Source organism: Acomys minous (genome assembly GCF_964271855.1).
Source record: "Acomys minous genome assembly, chromosome: 6".
Lineage (NCBI taxonomy): Eukaryota > Metazoa > Chordata > Mammalia > Rodentia > Muridae > Acomys > Acomys minous.
In genome coordinates, this window is record NC_140487.1 from 117789232 (window position 1) to 117816944 (window position 27713).

Consider the following 27713-nt stretch of genomic DNA (forward strand, 5'->3'; position numbering starts at 1 on the left):
TTTCTGCACCCTTCTCCAAAGAAAGGGCAGTCTGTCCTCCAACCAAAAACACTAGCCGCTGTGGGTGGGCCCTAGACTAGGAGCTAGCAGCCAAGTTCCTTCCTACCCACTCCAGGGGGTGGCCAACTCCCTGCTGAGGCTCTGTGCCAGCTTGCTTACAGTCGGCCCCTGGTTTCAGGCAGGACTAGGGCTGTGCTGAGGAAGAGCCTCTGGCTAAGGGAAAGAGGATGTAGGCCATTGCTATAGGGTGTAACCAGGGGAACCTGTGTGGTCCTGCAAACCTCAGCTCAAACTCAACACCTTGGCTGCCATGGCTGCCCTAATAATCTCACACCACCCACTCCCAAACCTGAGTGCTGGTCAGGAGAGGGGAGGCCACCAGGCTGGCCAAGGGATAAGGCGAAGTGCACTCACTGGAAGAGACTACGAGGCCTGAGAGCACCCGGGGGGACACAGCTGTCTTCTCAAGCCTCTCCCATCAAGACCCAAAGCAAATCTCAGGCTTGGGGACAGAAATGGCCTTCATGCCAGCCTCACTCTGAGAAGGGAAAGGGCATCCGAGGCCTTTGAGGAGCCCATCAGCCATCTGCCTTTGCAATGCAAAGTTTTTCTTTTCTCAACTCTTCTCCAACTGCTCTACTCCTACGGTGCTCATTTCACCCAGGAAATGTACCAGCTAGAGTTTCTGAGCCAGGACCATCAACACACGCGGCATGCCACAGATCCTTAAGCACTCCAGTCTTGCTGGGAGGGACAGGCCTATCTACCTTCTGACCACACCAGGCACAGGCCTGGAGTTCTAAAGCCAGACTCTCTCCTGGGCTCGTGCTGGCAGCAAACACTGGACAAGTGCCACCGCTGCCTTTCTGAGCCCAGAGTCCTCCTTGCCCTCCCCTAGAAGCAGCAACGCTGGCTGGTAGAGAGCCACCCTGAGGGGTATGGGAAGGGAAGCCTGCCACTTTCCCCATCTCCCACAAGACTAAGGTGGGGTTGGCACCCTCCCCCAGGCTCTCAGAGCTATCTCTAGGCAACTTAACTGGGACTTATCTGGAGGAAGGCGATATAGGCACAGATGCTCATCTATGGGGGGGGCTCCCAAGCCCAGCCCCTTTTCTGGGCGGCAGTAGGAATACAGAAGCTAAGCTTTCAAAAAAATCCTATTGGTTAACGTTTCTAGCAAATTCCCTAGAAACATCTTTAAGTGACTACCAAACTACCCTTTCTCAATTAAAAATTCATTAAACTGCTAAAACCTCTTCCATGCACTTTTTCTTGCAAATCAGATATTTGTATAAACAAACAAAAATAGGAAGGAAAAAAAAAAAAAAGGAAAGGATACTTTCAATGGAACTTACTTTTAAGTGATGGCGACATGCACTTGGGGTGGGTGGGGGGAGTTCTCATTTGTGTTTGAAATCCCAAATTAATGAGCATGATAAACTGTTATTGCTGGCACTGGCTTTACCCCAAGTGGCCAAGTGGCACTGTCTGACCCTCTACTCTGAGTCCTTGGTAGGTTCCCCCAATCCTCCCCGAGTCCCCACCCTTTCCCTTTCTATTGACTTGGGACAGCCCTTGTCAACACACCAATCACAGAGGGAAGGGGGAAAGGCAGAGGTCACAGTGCATGGGGTTCAAGGTCACAGTGGGCGGAGCAAGGGGGATCACAGTGCAAGTAAGTCAGGTCGTTCCCTCTGCTCAAGTCCAGACATCTGCCACGGCAGTGCGACCCATGGCAGACAATCCAGGAGGCGATGGTGGCGGTGGCGGTGGCATCCTTTCTTGTCCACATTTATCTGCGCTGTTTGAAGCCCTGTGACCCGTCAGGACCCAAAGGCTGTCTGATCACATTACTGGGCTGCCTGCTGTCTTCGGGCTGGGAGATCCTGGTTGGCCTAAGGAAAGATCAAAGGAAGGCCTTGAGGATCTAAAACATGCCTGAATTCTTGTGCGTATGCCATGTTTGTCGAGTGTGGAGACATGTCTGCCTGGGTGCATGTGTATGCCAGAGACTATTATTAGGTGTCATCCTCTATTGTTCTCTGCCTTATTTTTCTTTTCTTTCTTTTTTTTTTTGGAGACAGGGTCTCTCTGTGTAGCCTTGGCTGTCCTGGACTCACTTTGTAGACCAGGCTGGCCTCGAACTCACAGCAATCCACCTGCCTCTGCCTCCCGAGTGCTGGGATTAAAGGCATTCGCCACCACGTCCGGCTCTCTGCCTTATTTTTCAAGACATGGCCTCTCACTCAACCTGGAACTCACCAATTGGCTAGGTTAGCTGGCCAATGAGCTCTAGGTACCCACACCTCCCTCTGCCCTGCCCAGTGCCGGGGTGACAGTCATCTGTAGCCTTGCTGGGCTTTTATGTGGGTGCTAGGGATTCAAACTGGGGTCCTCATGCTTGTGCTGTGGGCGTCTTACCAATGGAGCCACCTCCCAGCCCTGAATCTTAATAACAACCACCACCAAAAACAACAACAAAAAACATGGTTGAGGCTGGGGTTACCAGCCAACCTGAGCTACTGAGCCTAATCTTGAGCAAGCCAACTAGGGGCACGTTCCACTTTGGCAGCTCCCTGTGGGAAGGAGAGAATGGTCTATGGTCCATCTTAACTTCCAGCAATCCCAGCATCCCCCTTTCCGCTTGCCCTCACTTATCTGTAAGCACAGGAGTGTGTACACCCATCCTATGGAGGGAGAAGTGGCCACGGGCGGCATCTGTTCCACACAACAACTAACACAGACCGTTCAGGAGTGCGCTGGCACCCACCTGCCTGCTTCTTGCTTCCCTGCAAAGCACAAGGCTAGCCACTGACTCTAGGACTAGAGAAGGGCAGGAGGGAATGGACTTTCCCCACGCCAAGGTGCAGACTAAGAGAGGAAAACAGAATGGGTGCTGGGAACTGAACTCAGGACCTCTGGAAGAGCAGCCAGTGCTCTTAAGCTCTGAGCCATCTGGTGGATCTCTGTGAGTTCAAGGCCAGCCTGGTCTACAAAGCAAGTCTAAGACAGCCAAGGGTACACAGTGAAACCTTGTCTGGGGGGAAAAAATTTTTTTTCAGCTGTGTGTGGTGGTGCATGCCTTTAATCCCAGCACTTAGGAGGCAGAGGTAAGCAGATCACTGTGAGTTCAAGGCCAGCCTGGTCTACAAAGGGAGTCCAGGACAGCCAGGATTACACAGAAAAACCCTGTTTAAGAAAACCAGAACAAAAAAATAAATAAAATAAATAAATAAATTTTAAAAAGAAAAAAAATTTAAGTTATGGTGTGTATGTGTATGTGTGAGCATATGCACTGCAGAGCACAGAGGTCAGAGGACAGCTTGCAGGGACTATTTCTCTCCACTGTCATCAGGCTTGGCAGCCATCTCAGCAGCCTGTGCCCAGGTGCTGGGGACCTAGACTCAGGTCCTCGTGACTGTGCTGCGTGCACTCTACTGAGCCATGGCTCCAGCCCCCAAAGGTAGGTGACGGGCTTTTCTGTTTGATTTGGGGTTTGGTTTTTTGGTTTTGAGACAGGTATTTCTGTGCAGTCCTGGACAAGTCATTCTGTTCTGTAGACCAGGCTAGGTTGAAATTCTCAGAGCCCACTGGTGGGTACCAGAGCTACCCAGCTCCAAATGTTTAACAATTACTATGTTGCCAGGCGTGGTGGCACCTTTAATCCCAGCACTTGGAAGGCAGAGGCAGGCGGATCTCTATGAGTTCAAGACCAGTCTGGTCTACAATTTAAGTCCAGGACAGCTAGTGATACACAGAGAAACCCTGTCTTAGAGGGAAAAAAACAAAACAAAACCCAAACAAAAAGGGCTGGAGAGATGGCTCAGAGGTTAAGAGCGCTGCCTGCTCTTCCAAAGGTCCTGAGTTCAATTCCCAACTACTATATGGTGGCTCACAACCATCTATGATGAGATCTGATGCCCTCTTCTGGCCTGCACGTGTACATGCAGGCAGAGTACTGTATACATAATAACAAATAACCAAAAAACCTATGTCATCAGAAAGTAATACACATAATACAATCTAAAATTTTTTTTTGGTAATTGAAAAAAAGGCGAAAATATAAAAATCATCAAAACCTCACACAGGGCTGCTGGAGAGCCCGGGAATAATACTGTGCTTTGCCTGGGTCGTGGGCAGAACTCAGCACCTTATGGCCATTTGATTTGCTCACTGGTAAGTTGGCACTCCATGCTGGCTGGCAAGGCAGAATGCCCCCTACCCTACTCCTGAGATAAGGCCTCAGGGTAAATAGCTGTAGCACACGCAGCTGACGGAGCCTGACTCAAGGCCCATCCTTGCACCTCTGTGCAGCCACTAAACTTACACCTGACAGCACCCCTAGATGGCAGAGAGCTCCGCTAGTGGCTCGCGGATCTGCCTCTCAAGCTGAGGACCCACAGGAGGTTACCCAGCAACAGGTACAGGCTGGTTCTACCTCCCCTGCCACTGCTGGCATCTACACTCACCTGTCGAGGATGGGCTTCTCCTGCTCCTCCTCGGGGCTGGCACTGCCCAGGATCCGCCTCCGGGCCTCTGCGTACTCTGCCTCCCGCTGTGCTAGGGACTTGACAGGAAGGGCTGGCCTGCTGGTGGAGTTGGGGCTGCTGACCACACCGTTGCTGGTGGGCCTCTTGAGGATGCGGATCTGTGGAGGGGGCCCCGCGGGGAGGCTATCGTCTTGAATCACAATGGGCACTTTGGGAGGAGATTTGGATTTCCTGCTGACAAAGAGCAAATACAGCTTCACAAATCCCATAGTGACCAGAAGACCCATCCAAGCCCCACACTCCCCTCATCACTGTCTTGTCCCTTCCTACTTACTATTCACCTGGCCCATGACCGGACAACTGCACTCCCATGCCTCAAGCAGGACAGCAGCCTTGCCAACAGATCTGCAGGGCACAGAACTGCTCCACAGACCTAACCATGAAGGGGCCAGCTTGACAACCTGTGGTCCTGGGGCACAACAGGCCCAGAAAGCACCACCTGACCACACCCAAAATTCAACGACTCTGATGAAGACCCAGGCTTCCTACACAGACCAGAGTGTGGGAGGCTGGTGAGCCCACGTCTCCCACAGCATGCGCTCAAAATAAAGCCAATACACAGGCACCTGCTATGTCACCCTACCTGGCAACAAACAAGACAGGATTTACCAAATTTTCTGCCTTCTGGCAAGTGGCCTGTGCCTCTCAGAGACAGGCAGCAGCAGACCAGCAAGTCACCTCTACACGAGAGCCTCTGAGCAGAGAAATTTCCTTGCCAGGGCTCTCTGCTGTTGGGCAGCGGCGGGGCTGGGGCGAAGGCCGGTCATAGAAACAGTACTTGGCAATGCTCAAAAGAGAAGCATTGTCCAAGGCCAGTGGATGTGCGCATCAATGCCAGATGGCCACAAGCAGAGGTGAAAGTCCCCAACACAAAGAGGATCAACAATACAGGGAGGAAAGAAACAGAAGCCACAGGTGAGAATGGGAGCACAGCAGGGTGAGCAGCTACACCAGCCACCAGGGCTGTCCCAGACCTGTTGACCAGCTCTTGCTCGCAACACTAAGACACTTGCAGAGCCTAGACTGTCAGGGAAGGTGAAGGGTGGAAGTTGCGTGCTCTGGGTCAGGTGCAAGGGTCCTGGGTAGGTAGGGATAGTTTGGAAAGCGGCCTGAGACCATGGGGAGCAGCTCCTGGGAAGAGTAAGGAGCCAACAGTCCAATCACAACAGCAGGGAGCCTAGAAAGCCAGTGTCGGGTAAGGGACTCCCAGATTCCTCTGGGGGAGTGAATGTAACAGGTTCTACTCTCTGTTGCTTGTCCCAAAGTCATCCACTCTGAAACCCATGTCCCATGCTGCATGTTGGTGAGAAAGCAATCCTTAAAGGTCTCTCAAGCATTTCCTAGAATCTTCCATAATACCCTAAACTGCCAAGTCTCCAAGGTCACAGAGAAATCATCTGTCTAAGCTTTTCACGTCACAAAGAACATCGAGACCCAGATGGAGAAACAACTACCACACACCTCAGCTACCAGGGCACAGCCACACCTAAACCCAAACCCTGTAACTTGTCACCTTCTCTCTTTCCATCAGATGACCTCACACAGGACTCTGGAGATAGCTGCAACACCCGAGCCTTATCCCAAAGCCTCAATCCAGTGTCCTGGTCGCCTACTGGGAGGGAGGAGCTAGCTGCCCAGGAGCCTAACCTTCTAGTACTACCAGCCCGCTGGAGAACACTGCCTGCCCAGCTCTCCAGTGGCAGAGAGCATGAGCCCTCACGCCAGACAGCAGCCTTACCTCTCCTTTTGTGTGATCTTCAGTTTTTTTTCCAACCGTCTGTCTATTTCCTAGAGGAAAAAAATGTATATAAAAGTGGAAAAAAACTCTCTCAAACAAAACCTTATGTCTCTTTTTTTTCTGAGCTAAGGGCAGTGTCCTCTCTCTAGCCAGGGACATGACCCTGTGTCCTTCAACTAAGAGCTAAGGTTTGGGGATCTGGCTCCCTCTGCAGGTCCATTTCCCCTCAGCCCCGTGACCACAGCAATAGTTCTGGAGCTCGTCAATTAGCCTGGGTTTTTGCACAGCCTCCAGCCAGCTGCCTGTTCTGTCCTTCTAGTCACTCCAACCTTCTCAACGCATCTCTCACAAGTCCTCACCCGACGCAAGGGCTGCACCTGAGCCCTTCCTTCCCAGCCCTCTAATCCACCATTCCTGGTTTGCACCAGAGCAGGACTGAGCGGACAGTGCTCAGCCCCTGCACACCCAGCCGCCTCCTCTCCTCTGCAAAGTCTCTGATCCCCGGGGGTTAATCTCCCTTTTACATCCCTCACGGCCTTGTGTGTCAGTCAGTTCATAATCTAGTTTTACTGACACATGAGCTTTCTGTGGCCAGCAGTTAAGGAAAGAGTAAAGAGAAGCCTGCTGTCTGTCTCCACCGCGGACTCAGGCGATCTGAAGGCGAGTCAGAGGGAAGAGCTCGCACAACCTGATTATCAGCACCAAGCCACCACTGTAGCAAAGGTTAAAAGAGCGAGCCTGAGGACAGCAGATGAGACAGTCAGCCAACACAGTTAGGCCCTCCACTCCTGCCACCGCAGAATCTCAGCCTAGGCCCACCCACTGTACCCAGCTAGCACCGGAAACTCCAGACACCTGCATGTGGCGTAGGGGCATGCACAGAGATGAGGCTCAACTCCAAGGTCCATGCTGTCCCTCACTCTGAGGACCAGACCAGCTAGCTCCTGGAGGGCAGGGACTGTGGACTCAGCAAGTGTTCTTCTGAGGACTGGCTCTCAGGCACTGGTTTTGCCTGAGGGGGAGATCTGACAAGGTTAGGACCTTTTTGGTTCTGACTACAGTGGAATGTGAGGAGGGAGCTGCTATTGGGTGCAACTGGGCTACTGCTAAGTGCTCTGAAATATAGGGCAGCCCTCAGCGAGGAGCAGCTCCAAAATCAATGGTTTCCAGGCAGGGACCATGTTTCTGAGACACAAGAAAGCCAGGTGTCTTGGCATACACCCACAATGCCAGCACTAGGAAATGAGGCTGGGGGGAACAAGGAAGTCAAGAAAGTGGGGACTAAGAGGTAAGGAGTTCAGGGAAGTGGGAGCCAAGGGATAAGGAGTTTAAAGGCCAGCGGCTGCAAAGTATTCCAAACTGCAGCTACAATGACACTTTCTCAGGAGGGGGCCAGCAGTGTATGCAAATGGCCATGCGTGCCACCCTAACAGGTCTCCTCCAGAAGCCACATGGGCCTACACTGCTGTGTCACACAGGGAAGCAGCAGTTTGGAGACTCTGGCCACAAACAAGGGCAAAAGTACCTTTTATAAAGATACCCAGAACCTTGATGCTGTCACCAACCTCCATGGCTACAGCAACAAACCCTGAAGCTAACACTGCTCTGAGTGGACACTGGACAGGACAGAAGGGGACATAAACACTGCATGGGTGGCTGAGGATCATCTGGGAGTGCCGTGCCCTCTCCTGGAGAAGTCTTTGGTGACAGAAGATGACACTGTGCTCTGTTAAGTGAAGTGGATTCCTTTCTCTAGGTCCAAATCCATGTAAAAGATCATCTTTCAAACCCAAATAGCACAAGCTGTACCATGTGAACACCAGCATGAGACCAGGGTGTAGAGGCTGAAGCAGGACGCAATTCTGCCTCTTCCTCTGGGCCCTAATTTCATTTACAGACAAAGCAAAAGACTTCAGAAGGCAGAACAAATCTAGAAGGAATGCAGCCTACACAGTGCTACAAGCCTATACCACAGTCCTGGGGGCAGAGATGGTCAGGACCCAGGGGCTTGCTGGTCAACTGGTCTAGCTGCTATGGTGAACTCCAGGTTTACAGACCCTGTCTCAAAAAAAAAAAAAAAAAAAAAAAAGGAGACTAGAGACTGATAAAGAAAGTCAACCTCTGGCCTCCAAATTTACATACCCAGGTAAGCACATCCCCACACATACACTGTGCACTCATAAAGAGGTTGGCCAGACATGGTGGCTCACTGCTGTAGTTCTAGCACTTGGGAGGACAAGAATGAATTGCCACAGTTTCCAGCCAGTCTGGGCTGGGCAAGACCTCAAAATATTAGTACCAGGCTGCTTGGTGGTTAAGAGTGACTGCTGTAGGCCAGGCAGTGGTGGCACACACCTTTAATCCCAGCACTTGGGAGGCAGAGGCAGAGGCGGCAGAGGCATTGCTGTGAGTTTGAGGCCAGCCTGGTCTACAAAGCAAGTACAGGGCAGCCAAGGCTACACAGAGAAACCCTGTCTCGAAAAAAAACCAAAAACCAAAACAAAACAGAGTGCTTGCTGCTCTTACAGAAGCCCTGAGTTCTGGTATCCATATCAGGTGGTTTACAATCGCCTGAAACTCAAGCACCAGGGGATCTGAAGCTCTCTTTTGGCCTCTATAGGCACCTGCATGCATGTGTACATATTTGTACACAGGCACACACACAAATAATAAAATAAATCTTCAAAAGAAGTGTGTGTGTGTGTGTGTGTGTGTGTGTGTGTGTGTGTGTGTGAGAGAGAGAGAGAGAGAGAGAGAGAGAGAGAGAGAGATGGACTACACAGAGAAGCCCTGTCTCAAAAAGCTAAGTAAGTAAATACATTAATGGGGATGGGGAGATGGCTCAGTGACTAAGGGCTCTGGCTGCTCTTCCAAGTCCTGGATTTAAGTCCCACCACCCACATGGCAGCTCACAACCATCTATAACTAGAGCCCCATGGGATCCAATCAATGCTCTATTCTGGTGTGCACACATACAGGCAGACAAAACACTTAAACACATAAAATAAATAAATAAACCATGAAAAAACCCAGACACACAAATCCCAGCACCCCTCCCGACCCTGCTACAGAAGAAGACAAAGAAGCAGCAGCATTCAAAGGTTCAGGATGAAAAAGAGTAAGGTGGAGAGGGGAGAGCAAGGAGGAAAGACAGGAGAGAAACCCAGACTATCTGGGGCCTCAGCGTGAAGAGCAGCAGGCTGCCACAGCTGTCCCTGCTTAGAGGGGAAGGCTCAGGAAATGTTCATCAGTTCATCTGGGGGCAGTGAAGCCCTGAGGGCCAGACACAAACCGGCCATGCTCAGAGACACAGTGAGGATGCCAAATACTCCCCAGTAACTCTACAAGGGTGGGGAATGGGGGTGGCTTGGCCTTTCTAAGGCTTGAACTGCTGTTGCCAGCTCCCCAGAGCCATGCTCCCCACCCCTGCCAAGAGGGATGGTGAGCTGTCTCATCCCACCACAGAGCTTGAGGACCTCTCTGGTGACTACTGTGACCAACCTATCCCTTAACAGTCCAGTGAGCTGCTTCCAAGGAAGCTTTGGCTCTAGATTAGGAAGTATTCCCTTTTTATTGGCACTCTAGTCAGTAACTTTTCTTAGGTAACATCTACCTGTCTTTGTCAGTTTCCAGCTTTTTCTCAGGAAATGATCATCTTGAGCTTCCAGAGTTCCTGTCCTGGGTGGACAGGAAGCCACGTCTCCAAACTGACCAGGGCTAGGAAAGAGTATATGTGGGGAGAGGTGTAAAGAAGAAACAACAGAGCTGGCTTGGTGTCACCTCTGTGTGCTCTGGGCCAGCCTAGTCTATGTAGCTAGTTCCAGGCCCACAACACACTAGTTCCCATGTGCCTGGTTAGGGTGGCCTGTGTTACAACCCAGCAGAGCTGTGTTCCTGGCCACAGTGCCTTACGGTTCCCACAAACCTGGGCAGGATTCTGGCTCTTCCTGAGGTCCTCAATCTCACTTAGGGACAAAGCGAAAGAATTCATAGGAAAGATGAGTATGATGGTTTATGGCTGTACTCCAGCGTTTGAGAGCCCTGAGGCAGCAAGATTACTTTCAATCTGAAGCCAGCATGGGCTACAGGTGAGACTCAATCCCAAAAGAAGAGCAACAACTTTGTGAGGAAGAACCAACTTGCAACAACAAAGTCTGATCTGTACACACAAGCCACCGAGCAGGGCCCGTCTCTGTGCCTGTGCTGCACCCAGTCCTGCAGGGTTACTCGTCGGCAAGCAGCAGAGACCCTGTCTCACACTGGCTGGGTCCACTGTCCCTGCTCAGTTTACTTCCTCTGGCAGCTCCATCCTTGGGGGAACACCCAAATTCTAGCACCCGAAGTTCAAAGATTAAGCAAAATGTCCAAGATAGGCCAAACTATAAATACTGGTATAGATGCTTTTGATGCCTTTTTAAAAGGTTATAAAAACAAACAAAAAAAAAAAAAAAAAGGAGAAAGAAAGGAATGAAGAAAGAGAAAAAGTCAAACTATATATGGGCTAAGTTAAAGCACACCACAAAAAGCCAAAGGCATACTGTAGGGGATAGAGAGGGACACTCTAAGGGGATGAGGCCTCAGGTCCTCTATTTGCCTTTCAGGACAGATTTGGATAAGCCTGTTTTCCATTCCATTTCTCACAAAACATCCCCCCCCCTTCTTTGTTACTCCCACACTGAGGGAAAACATTCCACTTTAATTAAGTGGGTCACCACAGGGCACAGGATCTGGCCCCAACTCCCTGAGAAAGTCTAGGCTCTGTCAGTGTCTTCCACGTCCATTCCGCTTCCTTAAGGAGGGGGAGAGCTGAAGAGCACCATTTGTGGAAAAGCTGCTGCAAAGCAGATGTCCCCAGTCCTGGGGCCTAGCGGTGAGCAGGCCAGCTGTGCTGGTGAGCAGAGCCAGACAGTGGGAAACATGAGCAAACATAGAAGCCGTGTGTTGTGTGAAGAGTGCTGTGGCCAGAGCAGTGCATGGAGAGCAAGCCTGTCATGGACCGCAGGAAACTTAGACCTTAGACAGGATAAAAGCAAGGAGTAAGGACACAGGAGGATGCAGAGATTAACAAAGGGAAAGAGAGAAGGGATACCTTGCCTCACCTGTCAGGGAAAGGTCCCCGAAACCCCCCTCCCAGTGAGGCATATTCAGCCCCCAGGGTGTCTGCACTCAGCTCTAGCTGTGCACCTCTCAAGCTGGGGCGTGGGGGGACACACACTGAGGTCACTATTAAGTGCCAAATGTACAGCAGATTTCCCACTTAATTCAGAGTGTAAAATAACGTAGTTATAATCTTTGAATGGTTTAAAAAAAAAAATCAAACTTTACTTATTCTATTTCATATGTATCAGTACCTGCATGTATGTATCTACCATCTTGGACCTGGTACCTGTGGAGGTCAGAAAAGAGCATCAGACTCCCTGAAGCTGGAGTCACAGACTATTGTGAGGCACCCCATAGGTCCTGGGAATTGACCTCAGGATCTCTACAAGAGCAACAAGTGCTCTTAACCACTGGGCCATCTCTCTAGCTCCATGGATTGCATGACGGGACATTATCACTCTTGATACACTGAGTAAAATGTAAAACAGCAGGCTGGCTATGGTGGCTGGATCTTCGTAAGTCTGAGGGCAGCCTGGCCTATATACCAAGTTCTAGGTTTATATGGTAAACATGTCCCAAATTTTAAATAAATAAATAAGGAAGGGCTGGAGCGATGGCTCAGAGGTTGAGAACACTGACTGCTCTTCTAAGGACTTGAATTCAATTTAGCACCCACATAGTGGCTCACAACCATCTATAGTGAGATCTGGTGCCCTCTTCTGGTGTGTAGGTGTACATGCAGGCAGAACATTGTATACATAAAATAAGTAAACACCAGGTACAGTACCATACATCTTTAATCCCAGCACTCAGGAGGCAGAGGCAGGTGGATCCCTGTGAATTGCAAGGCCAGCCTGGTGTAATTAACAGGACAGGTAGAGAAATACAATAGAGACTCTGTCTCAAAACACCAAAAATAAAATAAAATAAATAAATAAAAATAGCTCTGTGCTTGGGAGGCAGAGGCAGGCAGATCTCTGTGAGTTTGAGGCCAATCTGATCTACAAAGTGAGTCAGGACAGCTAGGGCTATTACACTGAGAAACCCTGTCTCGAAAAAACAAAAACAACAAAAGAATATAACACTGTGGCTCACAGGTACTGTCCTCTTAACATGGCTTTACAGTCTAACATTAGAATAAGAGGAAAGAAAGAAAGAAAGAAAGAAAGAAAGAAAGAAAGAAAGAAAGGAAGGAAGGAAAAGAGGTAAGGGCATTGTTTACTGAGGTAAACCATCCCCAGGGGGGCCTGAATTATCAGCTTAAAAGCAAGCAGCACTTTCCTAGTTACCCGATGCTAGCACAGGCCCTGCTGAAACACACTCACCACCTGGCGTCCATCAAGCCTGAATCCCACCCAGTCGAGCTCATCAAAACTGCCAAAGAGCCCAGAGCTGCCAGACTCATGAGATTCTGAGCCCTCAGGGTCGAGCGTGAGCGTGGTGGCGCACACCTTTACTCCCAGCACTAGGGAGAAGCAGGTGGATTGCTGTGAGTTCGAGGCCAGCCTGGTCTACAAAGCGAGTCCAAGACAGCCAAGGCTATACAGAGAAAGCCTGTCTCAAAAACAAAACAAAAACAAACAAAAATATTCTGAACTTTCAATCTCTTGGCCTCCCAACACACTCAACTGCCCACAGCTTCTTCCTGAAGAGCTGTTTCTTGTCCCGTACATCTCTCTACAGATCCTGTCTTCACCCTGCTGACCTTTGAAGGCTGAAAGCCCCAAAGTTTAAACCCCTCTGCTACATCCACCTTGGTGTTGGCATCTTCTATCTATCTTTTTGTTTGCTTGCTTGTTTTAGAAAGGGTTTCTCTGTGTAATAGCCCTGGCTATCCTAGACTTACTTTGTAGATTTGGCTGGCCTCGAACTCAGAGATCTGCCTGCCTCTGCCTCTCTTTCTTTTAATTGTTTATCTTACACATGTGGAGGTTAAAGGTTTTCACCTTATACTATATGGGTCCTGGGGATCAAGCTCAGTTTGCAAAGCTTGGCAGAAGGTGCTTCAACCACAGAGCCATCTCACTGACCTTGGGTAGGTTTCTTTCTGAGATAGGGCCTTGCCTGTGGGCCAGGCAGATCTCAAAATCAGGGCAATCCCCTGCCTCAGTCTCCCAAGTGCTGAGATTACAGACTTGTGCCACCACACCTGGCTACACCTCATCTAGGCCCACAGCTTTACACACACTGATATATATTTAGGTGCCAGATGGACTCTCCCACTCTAGGACGAATCAACTTAAGACTCTGGGCCCATCCAAGCCTCCTTCATCTACTATCACAGCAACACGGACTTGCAAGAGCTCAGGGGGGAGACTCTGATGTCCCGTTTACAGGCCACTTCAACAGCTCCCCAAATACACCCTGGCCAAATCACCAGCAGCCCCTTTCCACCTGCCAGCCCCACAGCAGCCAGGGCCAAACTTAAAACTGACCATGGCTTCCTACCGCAAGGTTGAATGCCTTAAACCAAATGTCTCCACCAAACCTGGCTCCTCAGTGCCTCTGACCTCACAGGCCGCTTCTTCTTCTGCCCATTTAGCCACCACACTTGTGTCCACTGTTCCTCAGACAAAACAATTCCAATGCAGCCCCAGACCCTTGCTCTCACCGTTCCCTGCCTGGAATGCCCTGGTGGGTTTGCACAACTCTTCCTGCACCCAACTCTCATCTGATACTCTGTTCTGATATTTTTGGGTTTTTTTTGTGTGTGTGTTTTTTGTTTGTTTTTTGTTTTTTGTTTGTTTGTTTGTTTGTTTTGAGACAGGGTCTCTGCATTGACCTGGCTGTCCTGGAACTTGCTACGGAGACCAGACTGACCCCAAGAGATCCACCTGAACTGAACTTATAGCACTTCTTCTGCCTCCACCTCCCAATGTAGGTGAAGTCATCACACCAGTTCTGTGACCTTTGTCCTCAGACCTGGGTTTGTAAAATGCACTCTGCCCCAGCCATTGATGCTTCCAACACCCCTACATCCATCTGCCGTTCCCATTATTCTCCATATAGAGCATATGCTGCCGGTCTCACCAACAGCTTTGCAAGCAGAGGCTTCTCACTTGGCCCAAGAGCCTAAAACAATGCCCAACACGCCAATCTGTTAACAGTCCTAATGGAGCAATTTTAGATCTGACCCAATTTTACAGATGGAAAAGAACCAATTCTGAGCGGTTACATCACAACCACAGTTCTAGTATGGACTGGAGCCAGATCTCAACTGGATTTGTCAGTGTCTACACACATTCAAACTGGAGCAAAGGTCAGCTGGGGGTGCAGCTCAGAGGCAGAACACAAGCTAGGCATGGTGTGTGTGGACTTGTGTGTATGTCTTCCTTGGGGGACAGCAGGATCTGCAGTCTCTTAACGTGGCACATTTGCAGGGCACCATTTCCAATCCCTGCCACAAACACAGGTATAATCAGCCCTGCTGCACACTCAAGTGGTGACTTGACAAAGGACACACAACTAGCAGCCTTTACACTCCGGTCTGGTTAGAATGAGCCCAGGTTTCCTAAGAAAGGGCAGGAGGGTGGCGCACACCTTTAATCCCAGCACTCGGGAGGCAGAGGCAGGCAGATCTGAGTTCAAGGCCAGCCTGGTCTACAGAGTGAGTCCAGGACAGTCAAGGCTACACAGAGAAACCCTGTCTCACAAAACCGGGAAAGGAGGGGGCCCTAAGGCAGGTGACTTCATGGGCAACCAGGCGGCTACAAAAGGAAATAGCTCTTCAACCAGACCCAGCCAATTTAGAAGGATCCCAGCAGAGAGGGCCTCAGAAACTGCGAGTTGCAGGCCTGACACAATGGAATGTTTGGCTTTGGACACTTCATCAGTCTCAGGGTGGGAGGGAATCCTCGCAGGGCAAATAAAACAGGGCAAAGTCTACAGCACTCCACTTTGAGATTTTTTTTCCCCCTCTTTCTTTTTCTTTCCTTTTTTAAAATTGTTTTACCAGTTGGGTTTTCACACAGCCCTGAGCAACACAACTCTCGAAGAAGAACAGTACAGTACAGTAGTCCTCAGAAACAGCAAGCAGGAGCCGCCTTGGGCAGCCTTAGGACCTGTGAGCCCTCAGGCTGACTGTCAGGGTCTGGAGGGCAGTGACTCCCTCCAGCTCATCACCTTTACTCTCCAGCCCCCAGGTCAAATCTATCAACTCAGTTTTCCGAATGGGAATGAAGCAGAAAGAAAGACAGCCAGAATCAGACCTGGCACAAAACCCCAGGCTAAGCGGCTTCTGTGGCCAGACTGAGAAGAAAAAGATCAAGGAAGCCATTCTTCCTAATGCAGACCTAAGCCACTTCTCCCCAAGAAACTCTCAGGTGGGCAGGCTTCAGTTACTATGGCAACACCTCCAATTTTATGTGGACACTCAAAGGTGCTTTTAATCAGGTCCAGTTGGAATCAATCGGTAGCATTCAGCAGGCAGAGAGCACAGATGGGTCACAAGACACACAAAGAATGGACTCAAGAGGAGAGGAGCACAGCCAGGACCCAAGTGAAGGCACTCAAACCCAAGAATTCAATCCTGAGCAAAAAAATACTTGGAACCTCTTTTTCACCTGCCCAAGTGCTTAAAAAGTTATTTCAAGCCAGATGAAGGCAGGCTGAGGCAGAGGGATCACCTGTTCAAGGTCCACCGAGGCTACATAGGGAAACAAAACAAAATGTTTAGTTCGAGATTTCAAGCAGCCAGCCTCTCACGGGCAGCACTGTTCCGGGTGGTAAAGTGTGCTGGCTCCTCAGCACTCAGTCTCCTAGACTCAGGGTTGGGGGAACATCTCAGCTCACCCCTTTTACAGAAGCAGGCCAAGCCCAGGTGAGAAATGAAAGAACAAACAACAAAGCATGCTGAAGCACTTTACCAGGTTATTAGCTGGTGACAAGCAAACGTAAACAACTAGAACGAGGCTCAGGACCAACAGGGGCTGGAACTGCCCTCACAATTTCCTTTTCTTGAGCCGAGGAGTAAGGGAGGACGGAGAATTAAGTATTAGTTAGTAGGGACTCTGTTTGTCCCAGCTCCAAGCCTTGGTCTAATACTCGAATCTGTTGTAGAGCTTGGATTTCTGTCTAAATAGGGATTACATGCCTACCACCATGGGCAATAAATGTTGAAATAAAGTGTAAGTGCCAGAGGCAGACAGATCACTGTGAAGTCAAGGCCACCCTGGTCTACAAAGGGAGTCCAGGACAGCCAAGGCTACACAGAGAAACCCTGTCTCGAAAAAACGAAAACAAACAAAAAGAAAGTATAATTTAGGGGAGCCTTTTCTTTCTTTCTTTTTTTAGGGGAGCCTTTTCAATCACCTGCTCTTACTCCCAAATAACTGGCACAGAGACTATTAGATCGATTCAACAAGCCTTAAAGCACTAGAGCTGGGCAGATTACCATCTATGCTAACCCTCTATGCTAGTCCGGCTACTTTCCAGCCACACATCCCGAATTACTTGCCACATCGGTCCAGCCTGGGCTGCTTCTGCTCCATCAGGGCAGTCTCATGGCCCTCTCCTTCCTTCTCTCCTCTCTGCCTCACGGTCCCTGAGACCTCTCCCTGGATCGGAAGTCCAGCCTCCCTGCCCTCTCTCACCCAACCATAGGATGCTTGGCTTCTTTACTAACCAATCAGAGGTAATTGGGAAGCAATGTTTACACACCATTAATTAATGATCAATGATCCTGACAATACCCACATGCAGACTGCAACCAGATCTGAGGCACAGAATTGAGCACCTGAATACACTGAGCACCAGGCCAACCTCCAAGGGGAGCAGGGCTGGCTCCATCTCCACCCTGGAGGTGGGTGACAGTGAACATAAAGGTGCAGTGAGACTGACTGCAGCGAGGGCTCACTCTGCAGTCTCACAAGCCCTTCCAGAAAGGGCTTATAGATCAGGGTGCCTGCTCACCAGCGATCTCTGCAAACAGGCAACAGAAAAGCAGAACCAACAGCTGGAGGATCACCAACGCTTTGGAAGCCAGGAAGGCCCAGTCATGAGCTGGGAACCTGACTCTGGGGTCCACAGAGAGCGACAATCCTGTCCTCTCTACGCTCTCATACAAATGACCCCAGCATCAAGGTCTCTACTGCCACCATTTATTAGTCTTTTGGGAACAGAGTGACTTACTGCCTAGTTAGAGGGGACGTCCCGGCACCAGGGACAAGATAACGTACATACAAATCACTGCTGGGATTTATTGCTAATTTCTGTGGCAATTGGTTTCTTAATCTTAAAGTTTGGATCAACAGTCTGCAAGAACAAGATGTTAGGAAGCTGTGTGTCAGAGGCTAACAGAGCTAAAACTGTTGCTGTGATGAAATCTCCATGCTTCTGATGGCATGCCAGGTGGTACTCTTCCTGAGCTACAGCCACAGCCACCATGGCACCACCCAAGAACAAAAGCAGAGGGTGCGGCTGTACTCCAGGCTCAACTCCTCCCACCACAAAAAGAAATAATAAGTAAAATAATAAAAAGAGAAATAAATAAAAACAATGTTGCTTTGGCCACAACCAGGTGAGGTATTTAAAACTCAACCTCCTCCTAGGAAACCAACAAGCCAGTTGCTGTCTTGACAGGAGAAAAATAACCTCTGCCAGTGAGGAAGGTGTTCAGAAAACACTCCGTGCTTTGTGGGACAGATGCTCACTGAGGGTGGCCAAGGCCCTCTAGGGGAGAGGACTATTAAGAGGGCTGGCCCCAAGAACATGTCTGGGTCACTACATCTCCACAATAGCGATATTCTCTTGCAGGGTTTCACCAACAGCTTTAGAGACACGATTCTCTCCTGCAGAAGGAAAAGCAAGGCCGTAGACCACTGCAACCATGGCAGCTCCCTCCAGCACACAGAGCATGCTGACAACAGGGCCCTCACGTAGCCCAGTGGAAAAAAACTGGAGCCGCCACTCAAAAAGCTCATTATCCTCCTTTCTCTGAAGCCACAGGAAAGCAGATCTCTTTCCAGAGGTCAGTGACAGCCACCTTACAGCCACCATGTCTAACTGGCCAAAAGCTCTGAAAAAATAAAATTAAAAAACAAAACAAAACAAACAAACAAAACACCAAAAAACCTTTAGAGAACACTGCAGACTTCCCCTAAAGATGACAAACTGCTGGGGCCTCAGGCTTGGCGGAGCTGGGTGTGGATGGTCTGACACTACAGATGCTAACTGTCCTCTTTACTGGGGCACCACAGAAGCCCCAAACTAACTCATCTGTTGTTTTGTGCCCACTACACAGTTAACTGCACACATTCCAAAATGACAACGGCCACACCTTACAGAATATGGCCACTCCTAGGAAAAGGCAAAGATTTAATCTCTTAAATGAAAATCCAACAGTCTTGCCTCTGCTAAAGGAGGGAGGCAGCTATTTAAAGCTTTCCACTGCTTTAAGGACAAAGCTGCAGCTCCCAGAAGCAAGTTCAAAGCGCCCCTGCAAACCTCTCTGGCTCCATCTTTTTCCACTGAGCTCTGCCAACCTCAGTGTCTCCAGCCAGGAGGAAATGCTTGCTCTCCCCACACGGCCTCCTCCATGTGTGCACTGGCCACACCACCACCTGCCCAGCGGCCAGACAACACGGCTCCACTCAGCTCAACTCTCAAATCTTCTTTTACAGTTCCTCTTTTTTTTTTCCTGAGACAGTCTCCCCGTGTTGCGCAGGCTGGCCTTAGACTCATGATCCCTCTGCCTCAGCTTCCTGAGCCTTGGGATTACAGGTGTGCACCACTATTCTGGATTCCTGGTCTTTCAAACCTCACGCAGACATAATCTCCTAACACAAGACCTTCTCCGGCACCCCCACGTGCACTCCTACGCACAGTGCTGCTGCTCCTCTGACTCGTTCACTGGACGCGGGCCCCAGTGCTTGGCACACTTTGAGATACATGATTATGGACGCTTTCTTAGAGGCTCTCATAGCACCAAGCGTCACTGATGGGGCAACGTCCGGATGACTGGCTCACATGGGTAGAAGGTAAACACACACTTGAATTCTCAATGCAGAAGACCAGTTCCGTAGTTATCCTTTAACTTGCACAAGGCATTTTCTTGGGCTTGGAAATAAGCTCAGCAGTAGAGCCCTTCCCTGGCACATGAAGCCCTGGGTTCCATTCCTGGTACAGGCAATACAGAAGGGGGGAGGGCCCGATGTGGAGGACATAACTATGATCCTAGAGGCAGGAGGATGTGAGTTTAAGGTTAGCCTGGGCTTCACAAAACTCTGCTTTGTGCAGTGGTAGGGCATTGATGCTGGACGCAATCCTGGGGACCCACGAGGTAGGAGAACCAACTCTTCAGAGCTGCTCCCTGACCTCCACATACGAGTCCTTGACCCCCCCACAACGCACAAAGGCAATAAATCAATGTGAAAAAACTTACATTTTCTTCCCATTGGCTGCCTGATTTGAGAAAGAAAAAAAGTTTCCAAAAAAAGTTCCAAAAGGCCCAGCGATGTGGTGCACGCCTTTAATCCCAGGACTAGGGAGACAGAAGCAGGAAGATCAATGTGAGTTCGAGGCCAGCCTGGTCTACAAAGTGAGTCCAGGTCAGCCGAGGCTACACGGAGAAACCCTGTCTCGAAAAACAAAAACAAAAATACAACCTCCCCAAAAAAAAGTTGCAAAGGAAACTTTAGGGAGATTGGGAAATGGGAGGTTGCAAAGCTTTGTAGCCAGCAGCCTAGCTTCCTGGGTCACCCACCTTTTTCTAGTTGAGGTGGTTCAGAAGATAGGCCATAATCTGTGCATTTCTTTTGTGCAAACAACTGGCCTGTATAAACTAGCTTTAAACCACCAGAACCAAGGCTGAGTGTGGTGATGCTCGCACGCCTTTAATCTCAGAAAAGACAGGTGGGTCTCTAGGAGTTCGAGGCTAGCCTGGTCTACTGCGTGAGTTCTAAGACAGCCAGGGCTACACAGAGAAACTCCCTCTAGAAAAACCAGTTGCTGTTCTACTTTCTGGGGCAGGAAGACGTCTTCCAATTACAAACTACTCTCATTGCCATTTGAGATTTGCTCAAGATAAAGGACACAATTCAGAGTCTGAAGCAAGGGTGACGGTACACGTTGAGGTAGGGCCTGTGCTTAACACGCACAAGGCACCCCTATCAATAAGGTCTGAATCAACAGTGGCTCCGTCTACTTTTCACATGCCCACCAGGCACGTTTTTAAAGAAGCATTTCTTCTGAATTGTCTTCAGATGGTTTGTGGCTGTAACCTATCTGAAACAGACAGGGACCACCTGTACAGGAGGGAAGCGACCACAGGTGAGCAGCAACCTGGAGACAAAGCACCTGAGGTGTTTATTCAAGTCGGCCCTTTGTCGGTGGAACAGCACGACACACTGGGTACACTGGGTACTCCAAAGACACTCAAGAAGGTAATTCCAGGCCAGCCAGAGCCACACAAACTTATGTGGGGGTTTAAACAAGAATGGCTCCCACAGACTCCTATGTCTGAATGTTGATCCCCAGTTTGGGAGATTGTTTGAGAAGGTTTAGGTGTGGCCTTTGAGGTGTCAGAAGATCACATGAGGCCCAGCGTCTTGCTCTCTAGCTGCCTGCCACCCGGCTCCCTGCCATGGTGCCTGTCTTTTATAGGTGTTGCCTTGGTCATGGGGTGTCTGTTCACAACGAAAGGATAGGAACTAAGACGCTGTCTCAGAAACACAAAGAAAACATTAATAATGAAGGCCAGCGCTGGGAGACGGTTCAGCGGCTACGAATGCCCGGTGTCTAGCAGATAACATTCCCAGCACTCCCATCAGAGGGCTCGCGAGCGTCCGTAACTCCAGCTGGAGGGAATCCTGTGATTTCTAGCATCCACAAGCACCTACACATGCATGCGCAGAGATTTGCAGACTCTCACTTTCTCAAGTAAAAATAAACCTTAAAAAAGAAAAAAGCTGGGAGTGGTGGTGCATGCCTTTAATTCCAGCACTCCACTCAGGAAGCCGAAGCAGGCAGATCTTTCCAAGTTCCAGACCAGCTGGTCTACAGAGCAAATTCTAGGAGAGCCTAGCTACATGAAACCTGTAAAAACGAGAATTCTGGCCATTTATTCCTAGCACTCAGGAGGCAGAGGCAGGGAGATTGCTGTGAGTTCAAAGCCAGCCTGGTCTACAAGGCAAGCCCAGGACAGCCAGGACTACACAGAGAAACCCTGTCTCAAAAAAACAAAACAAAACAAAAACAGAATTCTGAAACCCTGTCTTTTCATAAAAAACAAAAACAAAAAAAAACAATAAATAAATAAAAATAATCAGAATAATTACGTTTTTTCTTTTTCTTTTTTTATTCAGGGGGTGACATAAGGAGTGTCTGGGTGATTCAACTTCTAGTGGCAGGCCATAAATGCCCCTACCGGAAATTGTGCATTTTCTGGCAGAAGTTTCTATTATTACACACACTTCCTAAAACACGACACAAACTCAAAAACATTGAAGGAATGAATAAATATTCAAATGACACCTGTTGCTCTCTATAAAAATCTTATTTTCTGGTATGGTGCTGCACCCTTTAATCCCAGCACCCAGGAGGTAGAGGCAGGCAGATCTTTGCAAGTTCGAGGTCAGCCTGGTCTACATGGTGAGTTCTGGGACAGATAAAGAGCGACATAGAGTGACCATGCCCCAAAAAAACAAAACTAAACCAAACAAGCAAAAATCCTTTTTACTTTTTTGAGTCAAGCTGGAAATTACCTTACAAACTCTACCAGATAACCTCTGAGCCAAGCATTCCTTCAAATGCTCGTTAATGCTAAGTGGAAAAACATCAACAATCTTTCGAGAAATGCTGAACCAGCGGGGAAAAAAAAACCTTCGAAGCCAAGTCTCAACATTCCTGCTAAGATACACCACTGCGGCGCTGGTCAGAAGCGCCAGGGGCAGACAGACCCAGCTCCACTTCTACCCTGGTGTATGGCTCCCCCACATAAGCTTTTGAGGAGGATGTCACCAGAGCCCTGCCCAGCACAGGCGGGGACACATGGTCACCAAAGAGACATTTCCTTCTCCACGAGGGTTACCGTCGAACCTCAAACTCTGAAATGACCACATTTATCACGAATCTAGTGGGCGAGTTCCCATTTGGGATTTTTTGTTTCCTTTTCCTAACTTTTGGAGGCAAGCACATACTCCCACATCGTTACCGGTCGGTAATGTGCCCTTCTCGCAGACATGAGGCTATCTTACAAATCACATCCCTCTTCCCTTCCTTGCACCCGAACGAACATACTCCTGAGATCCTTCCCACTGCCCAGATCTTTGGGTGGGTCCCGGGGAAGAGTGTATGCTTGCTGAGTTTAAGAGGAGCTCTGCTGAAATCCCCGGGAGACCCGACTGCCTCGGGCATTCGGAGTAAAACTGAAAGAGGAAAAAGGAAAGAAAAAGAAAAACTCAAGGCTCGTTCACGACGGCGGAAGGCACACTGTGGCGGGGGATTTCGGCCCAGCGCCGAATGGTCCCAGAGGACACATGGTTGCTTGCTCCCTGCAGTCTCGGGGCCTCCTCCTGCTCTTCCTCAGAGCCAGGCACGCCGCCCGAGCCCCTCCCTCATCAGACTGAGCACAAGAACTTTAAAATGGTCCCCGGGGCGCGGGGACAAGAGAGAGTCGCCCGAGGTAGAAGGTGGGGCGTCCTGAGCGACGCGCACACCGCGGGGCGGAGAGGAACCCGGCAAAGGTGGAAGGAGAAATGGAACGCGGCCCCTTTAAGAGGCCTTCACGGCGCTCCGGGACTGAGGACCTCTCTTCCACCTCCGGCCCGGTGTGGGAGACCCTCCCTTGGGGAAAACTATCCCCAGACCCGCTCTCCGGAGGCTTCGCTCCCGCCAGGTCCGCCCGGCCCTGCCGCGAGGCCGCGGCTCCTCCTTACCCCGCTGTCTGCCGCCTCCTCCCAGCTCTCAGCGACCTCCTCATCTTCCATCTTACTCGCCGCTTTCCCTCCTCCCCCAACCCCTCCCCGCGCCTGCGCCTTGAAGCGCGCCTGGGTCGCGGGCGGAGGCACGCAGGGCTTTCCTCAATGGACCACGCCCCTCACCCAGCCCGGAAGAGGCTGTGGACCAGGCCCTGAGCGAGCCAGGGCTGCCATCTTGGAAGAGGTCAAGGAAGTCAGATAGCTTCCATCTTTCTTGAGGTCAAAACTTAAGCTCTTTCACTGGATGAGAAAAAGTTCAAGTTACCGGTACCTGCTTCGGTTCGGGAACTGTGTATTTTGTAACTATCTTCAGGAGGAATTGCGGAAAAAACTTTTTATTTTTCAAAATTTAAATCTAAAAAAAAAAAAAGGTGAGCCTAAATTTTTCCAAGCTACAGATTATGTGCTTTGTTCTACAACACCCTGGAAACATTTCTATACTTAAACAAAGAATTAAAAATGTCTCTCATGTCTACAAAAACGTCTACAAAGCGAGTCTAGGCCAACCAAGGCTACACACAGAAACCCTGTCTCAAAAACCAAAATAAAATAAAATAAAAATGTCTCTCATGCGCGGGGCGTGGTCTCATACGGGGTCAGGGTGCGGGGCAGTGATGGTGCACGCCTTTTATCCCAGCACTCAGGAAGCAGATACAGATGGATCTCTGTGAGTTAGAGGCCAACCTGGTCTACGAACAAAGATCCAAGGCAGCCAAAGCTACACAGAAAAACCCAATCTTGAAATCTTATACATAAAACTTTGTATAGTTGTTTCTACTTGATAGGGTGAAATTATTACAATATTTTTGTTCATAAAATAGTATTCTTGGGCTGGAGAGATGGCTCAGAGCTTAAGAGCACTGCCTGCTCTTCCAAAGGTCCTGAGTTCAATTCCCAGCAACCACATGGTGGCTCACAACCATCTATAATGAGATCTGGTGCCCTCTTCTGGTGTGCAGGTGTACATGTAGACAAAACACTGTATACATAATAAATAAATAAATCTTAAGAAAAACATTATTCTTGATGACCTCTTCTGGATTGCAGGTGTACATGCAGATAAAGCATTCATATACATAAAATAAACAAATAAATAAATAAAATGAACGGTATTCTACGTTCAGCTCACAGCCATCTCTAACTTCAGTTCTGGGGCCTGGATGTCCTCTTCTGGCCTCTGTAAGCATCAAGCGTGCATATGGCAGACAGACAGACAGACAGACAAAACCTGCCAAAGGATTTTAGTCCTAGCACTGGGAAGACAGAGGCAGTGGGGAGCTCTGTGAGTTCAAGCAAGGCCAGCTTGGTCTACATAGGGAGTCCCAGACTAGCCTAGGCAGCTACATAGTGAACCCCTGTCTCTAATATTTAATAATAATCATAATAATCATAATAATAACAATAACAATAATAGTGACAATAAATAAATAAATCTCAAAAAATTGAAAATAGCTTTTCAATTACCCAACACTGCTCTATGTCCTCTATCGTTGTGGTGAAAGTTTTAGTTAGGCCCTCTAAGGCCCATAGCAGATCATCACCTGTGGTTGATCCAGACTGTCCGCTGTGGTAAGTGGTTGATTAAAGAAAAGAAAAAAAAAAAAGATAGAGAGCTGGGCATGGTGGCGCACACCTTTAATCCCAGCATGTGGGAGGCAGAGGCAGGAGGATCACTATGACTTTGAGGCCAGCCTGGTCTACGAAGTGAGTCCAGGGCAGCCAGGACTACAAGAGAAATCCTGTCTCAGCAAGAAGAAAAGGTTGAAAAAACCGACAGCTGACGACGGTGAAAACAGGCCTGCGAGAGTGCCAGATGATGATCCTGGAGCGCCGGCTTGAGTCGGAGGCTGCCCACGCCGATCTCCAGCAGACAGCAGAGCAGCAAGACTTGGGAGAATCTGAGGAGTACAGAGAAGCACACAGGGTCCTGCACTCATGAAGTTAGAAGCCTGACAATTTGCTGGCCGTGGTGGCGCACGCCTTTAATCCCAGCACTCGGGAGGTAGAGGCACGTGGATCGATGTGAGTTCAAGGCCAGCCTGGTCTACAAAGTGAGTCCAGGACAGTCAGGGCTACACAGAGAAACTCTGACTCGAAAAACCAAAACCAAAAACAAAACCCAAAAAATAACAAAACAAAAAACTAGAAGTAATCACAGCTGCTTCAAAGCTATAGCAAGTCAGTATGCTGAGGGCTGAGGACAAAACTCCATGGTAGAACACCTACCTAACACACAAAGCCTAGGTTTAATACCACACCTTATACTGACGAGCCACAACCACTATGAGTTCTAAGGGTCATGACTGGGGTGGGGAGAAGTGCCTTGCCTGTCTAAGGAGCATTTAGAATTCTCATCTTTGTAATCCTTTCCCCAAACACAGACGGCGAGGAACAAACACCATATGTTTCCATTTCAGTGGCATGTTCCTTATAGTTTGCTCTATTAAAAACATGCTGTTCCGCAGGGCAGTGTTCAGCTGCTAGAACCAAGTTAACTGACTTGGAATGTGGTTTTCCCCTCATATTTTTAGGGTGCCATTAATCTTAATAAAGTAACAGCTTCTTGCTGTGACATTTTGCAGTTTGTATTTTTAGTGATTATAGTTATAACCATGTTGGTAAAATGTTACTAGGGTATTTTTGTTTGTTTGTTGGCTTGGTTTTGGTTTTTCCAGACAGGGTTTCTCTTGTAGTCCTGGCTCTCCTGGACTCGCTTTGTAGACCAGACTAGTCTTAAATTCACAGACATCTGCCTGCCTCTGCCTCCCAAGAGCTGGGACTTAAGGTGTGCACCACCGCCCCGCCCCTAAATGTTCCTAGTTTTTAATCTCCTAGTCAGGTGAGCTGTGTATCAACTCCCTGATTTCACCACTTCCTATACTATCTCCAGGTCTGTCATTCGGTGCACGCCCTTACCTACTGCCTGCTTCATGCCTCCACCTCTATACTGACGGCTTCCCAGATGGTTTTTGTTTGGTTGTTTGTTTGTTTTTTGTTTTTTTCCGAGAGACAGGGTTTCTCTGTGTAGCCTTGGCTGTCCAGGACTCGGTTTGTAGACCAGGCTGGCCTCGAACTCACAGCGATCCGCCTGCCTCTGCCTCCCGAGTGCTGGGATTAAAGGCGTGTGCCACCCACACTGGGTTCCTGGTGGCAGAGGCAGGCGGATTGCTGTGAGTTCAATTGCTGGTCTACAAAGCGAGTCCAGGACAGCCAAGGCTAACACAGAGAGACCCTGTCTCGAAAAAGAAAACAAAACAAACAAACAAAAAAGGCATGTGCCACCACGCCTGGCTGAATACATTTTTTTTAAAAGTGAATTCTCTTGTGTGTTGGAAACAGCGAAATGAATGAAACTCCAACACCAACAATAAAGGCATAACGATGGAACAGATTCTCGGTGGTTTTCAGCACTGTAGTTACAGAGTCCGGCCAGCAGAGGGAGAAAGTTCCTTATAATTCATCTGAGGCAGACAGCCTTAAAGACACTCTTTTTGATCATGATTTTCTAGAGAACCAGAAAGATATAAACCTTGGGAATAATTTGAGGGTGCTGCAAAGATAATAACTTTTGGTCCTCTTATGTAGGAACCAAGAGGCCAGGCCTAGTTAATCAAAGCAGCTCCTTGAGACTTTGGATACATCCTTTCTTCCCTTGGACTGTTTACTTCTCTACAAGACGAGAGCATGGGAGAGAAAACTCCACAGTTGAGACTGGAGACAGTTTCATTTTTCAAAGGGGAAGCCACAAAAGTTGAGATCGTGGCAAGATTCATGTATTGGAGAGATGCTATGGCATGTGCTTCTATCTCTTGTATAGTATCCCTAGCTACTGTTCATTCTTGGCTTTTATGTCAGGAAATTGCTCTCAAGCTTGCAGTGTGGTAGGAATATATTCAAGCACAAAGCCTGTATTGAGAGCTACGGATGTAGGCAGTTACAAAAAGGAGACGTGGGCAGGCAGGAGTGCGCTTATATACACCCATACAAATGCAAAAAGAAAAAGAAAAACAAAAAAATAAAAAACAAACAAACAACCCTGAGTATGGATTTCTTTCCTTTTTAAGAAAAAGAAAAGTTTCTGGATGCTAGTGTCGCAGGCCTTTAATCCTAGCATGTGAGAGGCAGAGGCAGGCAGATCTCTGAGTTCAAGATCGGCCTGGTCTATAGAACGAGTTCCAGGATAGCCAAGGCTACACAGAGAAACTTTGTCTCAAAAAAGAAAAAAAAAGTTGCCAGGCGGTGATGGTGCACACCTTTAATCCCAGTACTAGGGAGGTAGAGGCAGGTGGAACTCTGTTAGAAGCCAGCCTGGAATAGAGAGTAAATTCTAGAACAGCCAGGGGTACACAGAGAAAGCCTGTCTTGAAAAAACAAAAACAAAAAAAAAGTTTGAGAGGGTTGTACTGGTGT

At 49.0% G+C, this 27713-nt stretch overlaps 1 protein-coding gene across 6 annotated transcripts; it reads right to left on the minus strand.

Moving 5' to 3' along the window:
- Positions 1-1336: 1336 nt before the first annotated feature.
- On the minus strand, positions 1337-23367 carry SZRD1 (SUZ RNA binding domain containing 1). Of its 6 annotated transcripts, none has more exons than XM_084786513.1 (4): positions 23262-23367; positions 6289-6338; positions 4470-4721; positions 1337-1895 (listed from the first exon to the last, which is right to left on the minus strand). In XM_084786513.1, exons 1-4 carry the CDS (start codon positions 23310-23312, stop codon positions 1793-1795), a joined length of 456 nt encoding a protein of 151 aa, XP_084642639.1. In that variant the 5' UTR covers positions 23313-23367; the 3' UTR covers positions 1337-1792. The 6 variants fall into 6 exon arrangements, with proteins under 6 accessions (XP_084642639.1, XP_084642638.1, XP_084642641.1 ...); XM_084786512.1 differs by having other exon boundaries at positions 4470-4724; XM_084786515.1 differs by lacking the exon at positions 23262-23367 and adding an exon at positions 16840-16980.
- Between the last annotated feature and the right edge of the window lie 4346 nt (positions 23368-27713).